The following is an 18,094-nucleotide window of genomic DNA, read 5'->3' as shown; positions in this document are numbered from 1 at the left end:
TGCGTTCTTAGTCTATCAATAACCGTGGCCTACTCTAGAAAAAAAAAAGAAAGCGTTAGGCATTAGGTTGGGTGAGCTCCGCACTGAAATCAGGTTTTCTCCTTCGTTAGTTTTCGGGAATCTCGAATGAGGGCTGCATTAACGCTTCTGATACAGTTCTATGTGAAGGACGTGTGAGCCTGGCAGTTCTCATGGTTAGCTGGGTGCTCTCTCTTTGTTGTGCCTTGGGCTTGGCGTGATTTACTTCCAGAAGGTGTCACCTGGCATGCCTTGGAAGGATCGGTGAAACGAAGCATAGGCAAGCGTTCTACCGGTCTCTTCGAGGTGCCTGGATATTGCAACCACTTCCAGAGCTCCTTTGGTGGCGGACGGGCTATGACCGATCTGTCAAGTGTGAGAAACGTTCAGGCATGCGTTCCCATGACGAGATTATTGCCCTCTTCCCCGGAAAAGCGTCACACCTTTACGCTCTGAGCAGAAACAAAGGGAAGGGCGAAGAGGAGAAGACAAGAACGGAAAGAGCTCGTACACTTCTCAACCTGACTAGGAAACTCATACTTCCACAAGTTCCCAAAGTATACCAAGAGACAAGACACCGACGACCACAAGATCGCGAGGTGTTATTTAAGGTCGTCATATCCCCTGTGTTAATCATAACCGCTCAAGACTCGGATACAGTCACAACCATGCACGAATAAAATTAATGCATTTTTTTCAACTTTTTACAGCGAAGCTTGTTTACTTATATTGTTCAAGGAAATTTTCGTGTCGTTGTAAGCGAAAAACTACCCATACGCCGGCTGGTACCGGAGATAGTGCAATACCGGCCCGACCCGCGGCGGTGGTGAAGCAGGCGATAAGCACTCCCCACACGTGGGCAAACTCCGGAGCTAGTGCATTGCCGGGCCGACACTCGGCCGAGATGAAGCAGGCGTTAAGCACTTCCCATACGGCGGCCGATCCCGAAGTTAGTGCGATGCCGGGCCGAGCCGCGGCTAGGTGAAGCAGGCGTTAAGCACTCCCCATGCGTTCGCGAATCCCTGAGGTAGCACATTGCTGGGCTGAACCGTGGCGGAGGTGAAGCAGGCGTTAAGCACTCCCCATACGAGGGCCGATCTCGAAGATACTGCACTGCCGGGCCGACCCCCGGCCGAGGTGGAGCAGGCGTTAAGCACACCCCATACGGGGGCCGATTCCAAAGATAGCGCAATGCCGGGCCGACTCGCGGCGGGGGAGAAGCAGGCGTGAAGCACTCCCTATCCGGAGGTCGATCCCGAAGACAGTACAATACGGGCCCTACCCGCGGTGGAGGTGAAGCAGGCATTAAGCACTGCCCATACGAGGGCCGATCTCGAAGATACTGCACTGCCGGGCGACCCCCGGCCGAGGTGGAGCAGGCGTTAAGGGCTCCCCATACGTGGATTCCGAAGTTGTGCACTACCGGGCCGACCCATGGCGGAGGTAAAGCAGGCGTGAAGCACTCCCTATCTGTGCGTCGATACCGAAGATAGTACAATACGGGCTCTACCCGTGGCGGAGGTGAAGCGGGCGTTAAGCACTCTGCATACGTGGGTCGATCCCGAATGCCGGGCCGACCCGTGACGGAGGTGCAGTTCACCATTAAGGGGCGCACATACACACCTTTGCTCGTCATCCTTCTGCAGAGAGTGGAAGGGCACTGAAATTTTTTAGAACCACGGTAGAGAGGAACGGGGGGGGGAGGTGAGGTGCGTTTTTTGCGTAAACACGGTGAAAACACGATGAAAACGCTTCTCTCAGATAATACGTTTGTTTTGCGGCGAAGAAACGTAAACACACCGTATGTGTTCAATGTTGCGGCGCAGAATTGTCACCAGGTTAACACTAGGTAGGAAAATGGCAAATTAACACTAGGGTAAAGGAACGGTAAATTGCGCTCTGCTATCGTTGCAAACGTTCATGGGCAGACTTGGCAGTATTTCTGAATCATTAAGAACGAGTGCCCGACTGTCCTGCCGGTCGTATTGTCCGTAAGATCCTGCGTTCTGCGAAAGGTTCCGCGCATCGCGAAGTAGCCTCCCTGCCAACATATGGTGAAAATGCAGCACATCGCCAACATGGAAACTGAACACACAAAGTGAATAGAACATTTCGTCGCTTAATGATTTATACCCACAGTGATGCCAACTTACTTAATTTTTCATGGCCCATATATGTGCTCCCGTATATTACATAAATGTCGACCTTTTCCCCCCGCTGTCTATATGTTCTGTGCGACAACGAGAGAACAGTGCTCCTTTTCTAAATTTTAGTTTTTGTTTTTTTTTCCGTGCCTATTAACTCGCGTGCTTACTGAACGGTCCTCTATCAAGCGCAGTGCTTCAATTTTGCTGGTGCTCGAGGAAGGCCCTCTCGGTATTGAGAAGTTGAGAAAAAACGCTCGTCGGTAAATGGCATCGCCCTCACAAGTGGGCATCGCCATCGAGCCGTAGCAGCATCGGTTAATTTCGTCGGCCGACATCTGGTGGTGTCCTGCCAAGATGAGGAGACAAGCACTGAACGACCAGGTTGGCCCGTCTTAACGTGCGCGTCAGCGATGCTGCCGGACGGCACAACACCGGGAGTTCGACTATATTTTCAAGTACCAATTAACTCAAGTGCTCACAGTTGTGTTGGCTGTTACAGCTTGCCCCGTCCATAAAATAAGTGGCCACGGTTAATTAGTCACTGACAAAAGTAATATAAGTACAGTGAGCGTCACAGAGTCAAAAATAATTGGCCAATTGGAACACTTGCAGAAATTAAATAATTACGTGTGATTACGTATAAGCCTGCAGGGAATTGACAATGGTCATGTCACATGGGCATTTCTGAACGGCTATCGGTCCTATTGTCTATGAAATCCTGAAACTTGAAGAAATTGTAACCTTCCTACACGGCCAACGTAATGTGCCAAAAACAACAAAAAGTCTTACTATATTAAATCAACTAGACGCACGATAAACAGGTCGCGGGCTAATAATCTTCCCACACCCGCATGCTGCGCCACCTGACCCATAAATAGTCGTGCGCCGATGCTCATTTATCTATTGTGATCAAGGGACACGTATGGAGCCCGAAACGTCCTGTTCTTAATTTTTCTTTTATTCTTGGCGAGAGAGTGTTTTTTCGACACCAGTATGCTTCCTCGCCAGATGAGTTTTGGTCGAACACTTGACTACGGCCAACGTGACTGCCGTTGAAATGTTTCCATAATAATATCGATACCAAATTCTTCTGGCCCAAAGGCCACCAGCGACAACTCTGCATCCCTAGAGTGACGGGCCCTGAAAATCATACTAACTACAAAAAAAGTGCACACAAGTGTCCATATCGAGCGACTTGAGAACATTGGTGTTGCTAACTGCACTGCCTTTTATGACGTGAGACTGGCATTCACTGTTCCTGCAAGACAGACAACGAACTTTATTTAATCCTGAGGAGCTACTGTCAGGACCTCCTAACGGGAGGCCTTTGTAGCCGCTGGCCGCACCCACGCAGAGGACACAATGCCGTGACGCTCCGCCCTTTCCTGGGCCATCTGGAGAGCCTGGGTTTGATTTTGGAGTTCCGTGCTTCTGATGGCTTCGTCCCATTCGGCTTTGCTGGAGACGAAGTCGTTAGGCAACGCGGGACATCGCCAGAGCATGTGAGCCATAGAGCAAAAGATTTCACTACAGTTGGGACAACTAGGGTCTACATCTGAGTGCATCCTACTCAGGAATCCCCGCGACGGGAAAGATCCCGTCTGCAACATTCTAAGTGCAGCTGATTGACCTCTGCTGAGCTTCGGGTGAGGCAGAGGATAAATTCTCCGACAAAGTTGGTAATGTTCAGTGATTTCATTAAATGTGAGGAGTGGATCGTTCTGCTTAGTCCCTTCCTGCCCATCCGGAGCCTCGAGACCGTCGCGGCGCGTGAGTTCTCGCGCACGGTCGTGGGCCAGCTCGTTGAGGTTTGGGAAGCCCTCGAGAACGTTCGTGTCCATGTGTGCGGGGAACCACGCGATATAATTTGAACCGGGGCAAGCTCTTTTCTCTAGAATAGATGCCGCTTCTCGTGCGAGGTTACCCGATTCAAAAGCTCTGATTGCATCTCTCGAGTCGGTGTAAATGTAGGAACGCTCTGGGTCACACAAGGCCAGTGCAACCGCAATTTGCTCTGCTATACTATACCGAGGACAAGGAGCGAAGCATCCGCCATCGTCTACAACCGACAACGCTAACACTCTCCTGTTCCCGTACTACACCGCATTGACAAAGACCACGGAGTCTCTGTCATCTCTAACTTTCTTCAAGATGGCTCGTGCACGGGCTTTACGTCTGCCCTCGTTATACTGTGGATGTACGTTTCGCGGGAAGGGCCTCCCCAGGTAGGTCGCCCTCGTTTGTCGTGTCAGTGTTATGCGCTGGTTCTCCATTATCCTGAGAGCCATGCCAACCTCGTCGAGAATTCGCCTGCCAGCTTTGGTCTACAATAGCCTAACCACCTGGGCAGTGACCTGTGCCTCTATGATCTCGTCTATGCTATTATGTATCCCGAGTTGACCTAGTAGGCCGGAGCTCGTGGCAATAGGCAAGCCTAGCACTTTATGATATTGCGCATGATAGCATTTAATTTGACCTTTTCTGTTTTTCTCCATACTAAAGCTGACGCCACATAGTTAATATGGCTCATGAGAAACGCGTTGTACATACGAAGCAGGTTGTGTTGACCTAACCCCTTCTTTCGCTTGGACACCCTAGCAATTTACCGCAACATATTGTCCGTCTTGGTTGTAACGTGAGTAATTGTTCTGGCATTACAGCCCCTCGCGTCTATGAGCAGGCCTAGGATCTTAACCGAGTCGACTCTAGGAATTTTCTGCCCATTATTCGCGTATAATACTACGGGTCGAAGGGTGCCAGGCCCCGAACCCCTTGCCTTGCGGGTCTGTAAAGTAACAGCTCCGATTTACTCGTAGACAGGTTGAGACCCGTGTCCGCGAGGTGCGCCTCCGTCTCATCCAAGGCCGCTTGTACAGCTTGCTCCATTTCAGCTAGGGAGCCACCTGGACACCAGATCGTGATGTCCCCTGCGTAAAGTGCGTGACCTATGCCCTGGAGGCCACCTGGCCTGTCTGATAGACCCTTCATGACTGTATTGAAGAGTAGTGGCGAGATGACTGATCCCTGAGGGGTACCCCGAGCCCCCAATTCGCACACACTCGACGGAATCTGCCCCAACTGAATAGTAGCAGTTCTATTCATGAGAAAGGACCTGACAAAGGCCTGGAATTTGACTCCCTGGCCTATCTCGGCCGTGGCCTGCAGAATGTATCTATGTAACACTGTATCGAACGCCTTAGTGAGATCCAGGGCGAGAATCCCTCTCACGTCCCGGGTGCCGCTATCAAAGATGTGCTTTCTTAGCATTAGCATAACTTCCTGCGTCGATAGGCTGGGCCGAAAACCAACCATATTGTGTGGGAAGAGGTCTCTGCGCTCTATGTATCCGGAAACCCTGTTCAAGATCGCGTGCTCAGCTACCCTGCCTATGCACGAGGTTAGTGATATTGGCCTCATGTTGTCCAAATGAAGGCGTTTTCCTGGTATAGGGATGAGTGTCACCATAGCCGACTTCCGTCCGTCAGGCACCTGTCCTGTCTCCCATACCATGTTCAACTCCTTAGTTAGTAGTTCGACTGCCTTATCGTCCAGGTTTCGTAATAGCCTGTTAGAAAGTTTATCCGAACCCAGAGCCGATCTGCTGTTTAAATTCTAGAGTACCGCCCTGATCTCCGATTCTGTGAAGGGCGCGTCCAGTTCCTCTACCGTCGAGCACTCGATTTGCGGTTAATCCTCTTCCTGCGTCGGCCCTATAGGAAGGTACCTATCCGCGATCACTTTCAAAAGTGACTCTTCAGTACCTCCCTCCTAATTGTGCCGGTGTATGTGCAAGAAAGAAAATTATTTTTACGAGACGCAAATAGTTTGTTGCTGTTCGTTTTCTTCAAACGTGTTGGTTACGGCGCGCTATAGTGTCAACACGTTCAAAAGGAAGCTCGTGTCCGCTGCTTGAACACCAGTGATCTTTCCACAGATTTGAACAAGACTCTACACTCGACAGAATGTTGACTCGACGGATGTTAAATCTCTTCCGCGCTGAGTAGAAGGTATATCGGTTCGAATGCTTTCGAAATGCCCACGTGACACAAGTAGGAGTCTCCGAAATTGCACACGTGGCCTGATTTCGGAGACCACGCATCCCCATACTTTGTGATGTTTTTCTGATGAAACCCGCTAAATACATTTGGGAAATGCAAGAGTCGGGCTACAATGAAATGTCTTTTTCGGGCAATATATTGCAGTTGTATAGCAGCAGAAGAGCGCGTTCATCCCATTCGTGGGGTGTTTGCTTGCACCGAAGTAATGACGGTAATGTTTTTTTAAAGTTCACTTTTGTTGCCAATGGAAGCCTTAGAGCGAGACGTTAGCGAGATAGCCGGAATTCCGAGCTTATAGCTTTTTAGCGCAAGAAAAGATGCACGCAGTCGGTCTTTTTCCGAAACATTGAAACTGCGTAGCTGAAATTGGCGGGCTAGAAATACTCTTCAGTCCTGAATGCCAGCAGCGAACTATATAGCCTGGGCTCTACGCAACTTGCGCGACGGGGAGCCTGAAATCCTGGTGAAACTTAGGCGAAGTGATTGGCTGCATAGCGTGGAATTAATGAGTTGCAAAATAAAGGATCGCGACGTATAGCTTTTTAGCGCAAGAAAAGATGCACGCAGTCGGTCTTTTTCCGAAACATTGAAACTGCGTAGCTGAAGTTGGTGGGCTAGAAATACTCTTCAGTCCTGAATGCCAGCAGCGAACTATATAGCCTGGGCTCCACGCAACTTGCGCGACGGGGAGCCTGAAATCCTGGTGAAACTTAGGCGAAGTGATTGGCTGCATAGCGTGGAATTAATGAGTTGCAAAATAAAGGATCGCGACGCGTTTCACTCGCCTTTCTTCATTAGTTTAGTTATCGGTGAAGCACGGCCGCACGGCGAACGCTTTCATTAGGCATGATCGAGTGCGGCCGCCGCCGAGCTCCGTCACGAGGAGCACTGCTGTCCCACAGCGCCGGAGAGTGGCGTCGCTGCTGCCGGGCACGGTGCGCACGAGGACTGGCCCGGTCTGTCCTGGTAGAATCCCGGCTCGCAGAGGAAACACTGGCCCACGTCTTGCGACCAGTACATCCCCGCAGGGCACTCCACTGTCCATTGCAAAGAGGCGATCACTGGTCAGGCACTACTGCGATGTTTCAGCGTTTCTCAACTCTGTCGCGAAAGAACAATGCGATTGCACACGGCCATAAGTCTTCAAGTCAGTAAGTATATAGTGCCGGCTCCGTTGCCTCTACATCCGTGTTTTGTCTGCGCATCATATGGCCCACTTTCTCAACGGCAAAGAATAATCAACAGGTTATGTGCTCAAGTTTCGATCACTCAGCTGTTGCGTAAATTCGCCTGGCCTTTCCGTTGAGCCACCGCATCTAAGCTAGCATCTCTGTAATACATTAAGATGGGAGACTAGAAAAAAGGTCATGCCTACCGCATACGTTGACTTCTCCGTCGAGTTCCTCGAAGAATTCGGATCCCGGCGGGCAACCCATCGCCGAAGCTGGAGTGTACGCTGCACAAGTAAAACGATGTCGAAGGGTCAGCCGAACCGATTATTCTCTGTTGCTTCGTAGGGAACGTTTCCAGAAAATGCGCATTTTCCCCATCAAGTACGTGCAGAGCGCGTGAGACATAACGAACAGCCGTCGTGTGTAGATACTCGACAGTCTCCCACCGCGAGACGCGGACATTGAACAATGTGATGTTGAACGTGGATATTGAACAATGTATATTGAACACCTAACAACCAAGAGCATAAGATGTGATTCACCTGCGAAATTACAACAAAGCACCTGACCCTTCCTTGCGCACTAGCAAACGGCGTACTTACTTGCAACCGCACAAGGTTCTCGTCTTCTTTCAAATTTTATTCACACGCATGTTGAAATCACTTTGAACATATTAGTACTATGGACCTGGAGGCTTTAATTTGCTAAAGAAACGCGGAAAACAGTGGGCACGAAACACTTACACTTTTCGTTCTGCTTTAAAGGGGCCCTGTAACACTCTTACAGCATGGTAAACAAATTACAGTAGACGCGTCAAAATGATCCCGTGCTTAACCGAGCCAAATTTGCACCCACAGCAGATCACCTGCTGTGGGTGATGAAATCAATTACAATCGATCAAATCAGATTACAATCAGATTACAAATCAGATTGAAATCAAAGTACAAATAAGCTGTCGTGCTGTGGGTACAAAGGCTAGGCCAGCCGAGGACTGATGGCTCCGCGTGCACTGTGTTTTACCGCGCCTATTTTGCGCTGCAGCGGGATGCAGCCCGAATAGCGACTCTCTCGCAGCTACTGCCGCACTTCATTGCACCAGTGTTGCCATAGCGAGCGTTCGCGGTCATCGACTGAGATCTGCTCATGTTTGCCCGTGCTTGATAAGTAAGTGAATGTCGACTGCAATTTATACGACCAATGAAACTACGAGCTTTGCTTTGTGTTGTCTAATACCTTGCTAGCACAATAAATGCTTCTCTTTTAGGGTGAAACTGCGAATGTCTTTAAAAACAAGGCAACCTGGCTGATTGACAGACACACCCCTCCTAAAGTCATATCAAACAAGCGATGATCGGGCTGGGTCACAGCAGAATGTTTTGAACAAAAAAATAGTCGTCTTTTTCGACAAGCTAAACATTAGAGTGATAGACTTCGCTTGTGCGCGTATGGCAACGTTCTTTCCGCGTATCGCACTGCTATGACAAGGGTCCAGCACAATTGTCTTAACAATACGCTGCCTTCACTGCTGACTACTAACCTGTCTAAGTTTCGGAATATTATCAAGCATGCAAAACAAAGTGCCATATCGCATAGTGATTCTGATGATCACGTTGTGAGCAGCGAAGCCTGTTCTGCATTAAATGAAGCTATCGTGATGTCTTTTTCTTGTTCATGTGCAGTTTCAATACCGCAGCTACAGAACAGCTGTCCGATGGATCCTGTTGCGATTGGCTGCGCAGGCATTTCAAATTTATCCTGCAACCGTAAGTTGTCCTGTTACTGCAGCATTGACGAAGACAACACGACATTTCTCAAAAATACTGCGGTGCGCTGTCCAACATTCTTATCAAATGTATTCACATAGTCAGTCCAGTGTTCGAATATATCTTTGGCTGGAACGTGGGAAAGTTGTCCCGGTATTTAAAGTTGGTAAGCCACATTCTATCCTAAATTAGAGGCCAATATCTATAACAAGCATTGCCCATAAGTTAGACAAGCATGCAGTCTAATAACATATTTAAATCTGGTAACCCACATTTACGCCTAAACTGTAGGCCCATATCTAGAACAAGTATTCCCCGGAAATTACTCGACCATGTAACATTTACCAATCTCACAAAATTTCAAGCATCTCACTCTTTTCTCAGCGACTTTCAGCAGGATTTTCACCGGAACTGCACTTGTGCAGCACAACTTCGCCCGTGACGTAATTTCGGCGGCAGAATGCGTTTTACTTGATCTCGCCAAAGCGTGCCAGAAGATTTATTTAAAATGGGCGCATTGGCCCGAACATCCTCAAGGGGAGCGAGTGGTTCCCGTCTGATCGCACTCAATATGTGACGGCTAACACGTGTTCCCCCTGAGCTGTTAAATCTGTTGTTCGACCAGGGCTTTCTCTTCGGCCCTTTACTGCTTATGGTTTATATATATTATTGACCCTCCAAACGCTCTAACCTCCCCCACAAAATTGTTTCCTGACTACTGCGTCATCTTTATCGAAACAACCAGTATAAATAATTTTGCTCTTCTTCAATCTGAGCTTAATAACCTATCTGACTGGTGTAACAAATGACTAATGACACTTAGCGCAACGACATGCAAACGCACCCGTGTTTCTTGCCTCTCCACCCTTTCGAGTATTTCTTGGATTATTCTATCAACGGAACAAAATCGCAACGTGTCTCAACATATATCTATCTAGGAGTTCAGATAACCAGTAATCCATCGCGGTATCAACACATAACCTCTATTACCAACAATGCTAATCGCGCCTTGAGAGATCTTCCTAGAACCTTGAACCAAATCCCTGCATGTACAGTGGTGAGCAGCCTTGTCTAGAGCGCGGCGACGGTGCTCTGCGGAGCAAGTCAGCGCCATCTAACGTTACGCTCTGGGTTTGAGCTATGCGTCTCGTGCGCTTGCGCGGCCAAAATAAAGCGGTGCCTGCTCGTGGGTTCTCGGCCTCAGTTCTTGCGCTTCAGTCCGCCAGGGCCGCGCTGAATGATATGTAACAGCGGCCGGAAAACCAACGCGTTTCGCGCGAATCACGGGGCGGCTAGGCAAGCAAGTGCAAGTGATATCGGGTGATCGCGCGTTTTTGAAGCACGTCCAAGTGATAGCGGATGATCGCACGTTTCAGGCACAGACCAGGCTAAGAGTGCGAGAATTGGGCCTATATGGCTGTTTGGTGTGTATTTTCGTCGCCTATTTTCGTCGGCTGTCGCCCTTAGCTAAATACGCAGTGCAGATACACGCCGAAAGACATTATGGCCACGGCGAGTGGTGCCAGTGCAGAAATGCGCGGTGATCTGCTATCACTCGTGCTTGCTTGCCTGGCCGTCTCGTTACACTCGTCAAACACGGTGGCACGGCGACGCCCTCACCGCCGTCACAGCGTCACAATTGCAGGCAGCGCGCCCCTCGCGGCACGAAACGAACTCGCAAGGCGGTGGCTGGACAAGGAAGCGATGAGCAGGCATGCCTCTGTTTCTGTCGCGCATGCGCGCGGGACGCATAACTCAAACCCAGAGCGCAACGTTAGGTGGCGCTGACTTGCTCCGCAGAGCACCGCCGCCGCGCTCTAGACAAGGCTGCTCACCACTGTACTGAACTATTGCTATAAGAAACAATAATTCGCTCAAAGCTAGAACAAGCTGTAGCAATATTGGATTCTCCCCAAAACGTGTTTATTGAGCAGAGCTTAGAATGTCCCTTTAATGAAATTTTTCTGTGGCCTTCCAGACCTGACCATACGAAGAAAGTTTTCTCACAACCAGAAGAAATTTTTTTCACAACCAAGCCCTTCGGGGTTAATTCATTTTTGAACCATCGTATTCGTCATCGTGGATGGACCACCACCAACAAAGTGACCCTTCCTTTTCGTTGCCCTAATCTTCAAGTACTGGAATCACCTTACTACTACCGTTGCTGCCACAGAATACAGAAAGTCACTAAGACTGCCATCAAGAACACATTTTCTTATTAGATGCGCTTGACTTCTCTGTTCTGTAATATTACAATGATCATGTAATCCAGCTCCTTTGTAACACCCTCTGGACTTTAAGGGTATTCTAACAAATTAAACATGAATGAATGAATGAAAGTGTGAGCAACGGTAACAATGTTCGCGATGCTTTACGAATTCGAAAATTCCGAAATATGACGCTTTCGAAGTGTCCACATAAAAATTCAGTTTTGTACTTACGGTACTCAGTGGCCGTCGTCTAGGCTAGTAGGCTCTCGCACAGCGCAATATTGTTGCTTGAATTAGGCGCCCTACGAGAGATTTTGGTGACAGCTACCGTATTGCACCGTACTACGATACTGTATGGAGCATAAATTTGGAAGTTGGCAAAGAAGCTTGAGAACAAGTTAAGGACCGCTGAAACAAGCAACGCAAGGAAGAATCCTAGGCACAACGTTATAGACGGGAAGCCAGCGGCGTGGATTAGAGAGCGAGTGGGGATAGCCGATCTTCTAGTTGACATTAGGAGAGAAAAATGGAGCTGGACAAACCATTCAGTGCGTAGGACAAGTAACCAACCGGTCGTCTATTAGAGTTACAGAACGGATGCCTAAAAAAAGGAAATCGGTATCGAGGATGGCCGAGGAACTAGGTGTTGTAATGACATTAGAAAATTGGCAGGCACAATTTGGAGCCACTTAGCGCGAAATAGAGACATTTAGACATCGCTAGGAAGGGCCTCCAGTGGCCATAAAAACAGGCCGATGATGACTGCAGTGCGCGTCTATGTGTCCCTGTGCGACCTGCCTTTGCGCGTTAGCGGTTCTCTACACATACTCACCTACAGGCCGCAAGTTGATGCGCACCGCGCTGTTTGTAGTGTTTGCAGTTGTCTAGATTTAGAGCGAGAAGCACGCTACACAGAACATATAATAACCCACGCAGTCGCTTAGCGGCTATGGGGTAGCGCTGCTTAGCATGAGGTCGCGGGATCAAACCTCGGCACTCACGTGGGTTGTGAAGCTGCAGACGAATACGAATTGAGTATAGAAAGAATAAAAGTCATTTTGCTCGCAGTAATAACGACTAGATTTTGAAGTTATCCTATGAAGAGCAATGCTGTAAAAATCATGTTCAACGGTGTTTTAGCGTAAATCGAATTTTTTTAATGGTTCCGTTGCACTCTCCTCCTCCGCCTTTCTCCTCGCGCTCCTTTCACTCTCGCTGTCTTTCAGTTCTTCATGCATTTCTTCCCTCGAACACCACTTTTTTCCAGGTGAAAAAGAAACTTCATAAAGAAATAGCTGTCTCTCCAACAGGGTAGGCAGTTCTACTGGCGAGCAAGAGTTACGTGCGGAGCTTTAGAGCGAGAAAAAAAGAAACCGTCGGAGCCCATCTCACTATGACTGTCGGCTGTAATTCTGACATCTATCCCGGTGCCTTCACACTGAGCAGCAAAACATGACACGTGCCACGCACAGGTCTCGACCACATTATCTGGCCATGCGCCGCAGCACCACACACCATCAAACACAGCAGCAATCCTACATTCAGAATCAGCACGCCCGAGCAGTGGGAGGCCACGATGCTCAGTCGATCCCGGAGGATCAAATCTGGGTTGTCCGGCTGGCCTACGCCACCGCCAAAACTCAAGGTCTGGCCGCCGCCTGAGGAAGGGAGGCTCCGCATTAGTTTAAACGTTTCATGCAGGCCGTTCTCGCACCCAACTTGGCCTGGAAAATATTGTTTTTCATCGACATACATACATACATACATACATACATACATACATACATACATACATACATACATACATACATACATACATACATACATACATACATACATACATACATACATACATACATACATACATACATACATACATACATACATACATACATACATACATACATACATACATACATACATACATACATACATACATACATACAACTGGAGGTTGAATCGCCTTCCAACTTTTGTCGGGTTAAGCTGCGCGGATTTACGGCGTTCAGTGAGCGGACAAAGCGCGCTGGTCCAAACGCGGCTGGCTTCCGGCACAGCGCGCCGAAAGGCGAGAAGGCCGCGAGGCCATCGCTGATCTACGGTGGCCACGATCACCCCCAAATGAACTCAGACGACCGGCCCCCCTCTCGACCATGCCGTAATTGCTTACCCCGGCCCTTTCTTTTTTACCTTTTCAAATTTTCGATCCAAGTTGAGCTGCTAACCGGTTGCGTTCGCGGCCCGAGAGAAGAAGAGTCCGGAAACAAGAAAAGAACGACAGCAAGCAGCAGGAACGTCCCTCAAACGGCGTGCCTGTGAATTGGGTCGCGCAACCGCCTGCAGAAAAAAACAATACCAACAATTTTGGAAAATAAAAACAACTCGGACATTAGAACGAGGCCACTGTTCTCTGAAGCACACATGGCTCGGATAGGCGAGACTCCGCGTGTGCTAACCGCAGTGCGTGCCAGGGACGCTGTCATTAAAAAAAAACTGTTCCGCGCCGTAACATTGAAAGATGTGAAAAAAAAGTAACTGAGAAGAGTGTAGCGAGCTGCAGACTACTGAGTACGAAGCTTTTGAGTGCAAGGAACAATTTGGAATCCGAAGCGACTTTTGTTAGATAACTGATCGCTATATTGGCTAAATCATTCCGGATAATTCACGCCCGAAACATAATCAATAAAATACCCCCGTTTGCGGAAAACGATTGCAGAACAGCGTCCGACCCATCCTCTTATTTCGTAGCCTGTCTTCTGAAATAGCTTGGGCTATGTTAGCGTGTATGCGCATCAAGGGGCGTTCAATGATGGGTTTTGCAGAGGGGTGACTTGACGGACCCTTGGAATACCTCCTTTGGGTGCATGCATTGATACAAGAAACAAAGCTACTCTTAAACCTATTGATTGCGTGTCTAATTTTGCATCATCCTTGCGGATAAATGTTATCGTGGCTTTGTCATCGCTGCCGTAGGCAGCTGTAATGCAGGCGTTTCCAAACTGGGTTCCGCGACCGGTATATCAGGCTTCTGAGTGGGGCCACAACGAATTCGACTCGATGCCTCCTTGTGATGAATTTTACATTACAGTTTAGATTTAACAATTAAAGCCACCCACTCCGTACATCGGTAGTCTTCGCGAGAAAGATTCATTCAACGCAACGATCATCGAGAGCCCGTGAATAACCACATCGGCATGGGAAACAGAAGTAGGGGAGGGGGCACTCGGGGAAAGCAGGCGGGGCCACAGAGTTTAGGCAAAACCTGCTGTGAGGGATGACGATCATGATGATTTATTGACCTCCGCTTTGAAACGAGGCGGTGACAGGTAGGTATCTAGCCTGCTTGAGATATTCATAACGTGAAGCCGGGAGACTCGAGATCGAAGGAAACGTTTTAGGCACCGTAGCTGAGGTTCGAAGTGCTCGCTATCGCAAAAAACGTATACTCGACGTAGGTTTCGCTTTTAAAGTGCGCTCTTGTGAATGCCATCCTGATGGATATCCTAGGGCGCATAGCTCACTGGCTTGGATTTGTTGATTAGTGGCAGCACAGTGAGGCTCGCTGTTCATTCATCACCGGACGATGAATGTTATACTTGAATATACCGGCGTGGCGACACTCAGTGAGCCTCACAAAACTCCGCCAGCCGGAGTACTGTACCGTAACCAAGATGGCGGACGTAGCAAGTGGTTCGCAAATGAATACACATTGTGAATATCCCCCTTCAGCAATTACTACCCCTAGACACCTTAGCTTCTATGCGCAGACTCCATGATGAATGGAAGCCCGCGACTACGTTCACAACAGTATAAGATGCAAGCAACATCCTCCATATTTAATTTCCAACTTCAATGTATCCGATCTCCAGCGTACTGCGAGGTACCCTTGAGCTCAGGAGGGAGGTGGGGCGTCGGCGCGCATTGGTTGAACGGCTAAAATTAACCTATCGTCTGGTTTCATGCGGGAGATCACGTGCGCACGCAAATTTCTTCGTACGGGAAGGTTGCGGATTCTGTCACCACTTAATGGCACTTTCTAGCCTCAATCTCAACCAAAAAATCCATCCATCCATCCATCCATCCATCCATCCATCCATCCATCCATCCATCCATCCATCCATCCATCCATCCATCCATCCATCCATCCATCCATCCATTCCATCCATCCATCCATCCATCCATCCATCCAGCCATCCATCCGCCCGCCCGTCCGTCCGTCCGTCCGTCCGCCCGTCCGTCCGTCCGTCCGTCCGTCCGTCCGTCCGTCCGTCCATCCATCCATCCATCCATCCATCCATGGATGGTTGGATCCATGGATCCATCCATCCATGATCCATCCATCCATCCATCAGCGCGCTCCTTCGTACTTTCCCCGGCGCGCAATCCTCTTCATGTCCAGGCGCCTTCTACGCTACTTCAAACACATATTCCCGGATTTCACTAGCTGGCCAGTTACGCTTGCGCGTGAAAGAACGCGGAGTCTATGGCGTTTAGGTGACGCTATCCTCCGGCTCTGGTATGCGAGAACGCCGGGAAGCCATATTGCTTGCGGATGCTACATGGGACAAGTGGTGAGAGTGTCTATGTTAGCAGTGAAGCTCGTATCTCAAAACTATCGGTTCCAGCGCGACACATGAAATATTTTAATCTCGGCTAATGATGAAACAGTTCAAAAAATCCCTGCGGTAGAACTCTCCCTAGAGAGCACGCAAGAATTTCTAGCGTAAAACCAAAATTTGCTAGGTGGCCTGGTGAGGGGCCCTTTAAAGGCGTGTTAACACAAGATTTTCCTGTCTTTTTTTTCTTGCTTTAGATGAAGGACCGATACCGCTTAATCCCAGGAAATACACTGTCAAACCTGAAAACGTGCTAAATATTATAATACAACCGCTTTTCGACAGCGAATTTTGATTTCAGTTCAGCTGTGCTGTGACTTCAAGACACAGTATGTGGTCACGCGTAAGCAGGGACGTTTTGACACTGGCTCGGTTGTGCTCTATGCTGCTCCGTCGGCCCTCTACGCGATCACCAGCATACGAAGTGGCCGAGCGAGCCGGATACATGTTAGAACATAGTCATGTCTTGCTCCGTCGTGACGTCACAGCACAATCCGGCGGTACAATAAAGTTGCTATCATCATCATCATCCTGTCAAACAAAACTGTAATTCGGTCAGGACAGCTATTAGAATATTTATGGCACTGTGAGGCTTCATTGTCACTGTATTGTTGTCTGATTTCGAGGTCTTCGACCTTCATTTACCTTAGAAATATTGATAGTAGAAAATACCATGTCACTACCCGCTAGAACATTCTGTCTGTAAATTAGGAAAATTAACTAAGCGCACGACCGCTTTGTCACTTCCTTCACACTTTGTCACGTCCTTCCTTTTCATGAGAGTGAACGGCAAGAACAATCCTGTTGGCCAATTGGCCAAAATAATTCCGGAGCCCTAAAAAGGCTTTATAACCATCTCTGCAGTTTGCCGATACAATGTGAACTGAACTTTAAAGTTCTAACGCAATACATTTTACACATATGAAATGCAGTTGTAAAATGCTGCTATAACGGGGGTGCCAATGTCATGGTGCTGTTGTTTTGAAGCCAATATAACAACGGTTATATTTATTTTTAAATTTCAGCGCATGATGTTGTAGACATGGCAAGACTGCTGTCTCAGAACTATTTGTCCCAGTAAAATCGGCAAATTAAAACTGTGACGTCCCTAGCAGAGGATGATCGACTGCTCAACAGTAAAACGTCATAATTTCGGTCAAGAAAGAATAACTCCACTACCATAAATGTGGTCGCGCTATCAATGAGTTTACTAGAAGTTGGATTGCGCAGCTGTTTAACGGGGTACGCCGAAGAGAAACACACTGTGTTCACCGTGTTGTGTGAGATTCTCTTCTGTGTGTCCCGTATAAATGTTGCGCAATCCAACCTCTAGTACGCTGTACCATCAGGCCCAGTCTTCAACCTTATAAATGAGTTGGAGTGCTTAAAAAGGGCCAGGCAGAACCGCGCCTAATGGTAAGGATCGTCCCACGACTGCATTCTATTCATCTCAAACAGGGATTACACAGTTCATGTGGGGTTACCATGGGGGTACTAAGAGCACAACGGGACTCGCGAGATGGCCGCCAAACGAGGCTAATGGATTCAGCTAAGGAGGGGGCAACAGGGCAGACGCAGCTCAGCAACACAACGAGGGCGCGCTCCGTGAACACGTTTTGAACTTCTTTAATCGGTCATTGTTCTCAGTGCGAACGCAGTCAAGCTGAATTGATGGGATGGGCGATAGAGCGGAAGACACGTAGAGCTTTACTAAACAAAGAAAAGCAAGAGATGAATGGAGGCTTTGAGAACAAAACATTGTTGCTTGTGCCGCATCAACGACACTTGAGAAAGAAATAGAGCGAGTTTGGCATTGCACCACTGGAAACGCGAAGTATTCACAACAAATGTTTAGGCGCGGGACATGCCTTATATTGCCTGCTATGAGACTACAATGAACTCTGATTAGTGTGTAGTATTCTAATGGGTACGGAGAAGGGGCTAAGGCAAACCGCTGGCCATCACAGGCCCACGCTGCTGCTTCAAAACCCGGTCTGCTTCTCGGTGTAGATGCTCATTATCCTGGTTGCAGTATGGTCATCGCGGCAGGCTTGCACATAGCATGCATTTCACGGCAAATACTTCGCTGAGGTCACTATCGGGCCAGCGG

At 48.6% G+C, this 18,094-nt stretch overlaps 1 protein-coding gene across 10 annotated transcripts in view; it reads right to left on the bottom strand.

Annotated features, from left to right (window-relative positions):
* The window catches only part of LOC139057176 (signal peptide, CUB and EGF-like domain-containing protein 2), a 208,132-nt gene that overhangs the window by 36,379 nt on the left and 153,659 nt on the right, over positions 1-18,094 (bottom strand). For 4 of the 10 annotated variants that reach the window (XM_070534974.1, XM_070534973.1, XM_070534978.1 and 1 more), the window contains 2 exons: positions 7,599-7,679; positions 3,332-7,260 (listed from right to left, as the gene is read on the bottom strand). In XM_070534974.1, coding sequence (XP_070391075.1) covers positions 7,100-7,260; positions 7,599-7,679 — 242 coding nt within the window. In that variant the 3' untranslated portion in view covers positions 3,332-7,099. Of the gene's footprint in view, positions 1-3,327; positions 7,261-7,598; positions 7,680-18,094 lie in introns of those variants that run through there. The other 6 variants (XM_070534972.1, XM_070534977.1, XR_011512612.1 and 3 more) reach the window with 5 other exon arrangements.

This window comes from Dermacentor albipictus, chromosome 3 (genome assembly GCF_038994185.2).
Source record: "Dermacentor albipictus isolate Rhodes 1998 colony chromosome 3, USDA_Dalb.pri_finalv2, whole genome shotgun sequence".
NCBI lineage: Eukaryota > Metazoa > Arthropoda > Arachnida > Ixodida > Ixodidae > Dermacentor > Dermacentor albipictus.
This window is presented reverse-complemented; position numbering and strand designations above follow the sequence as displayed.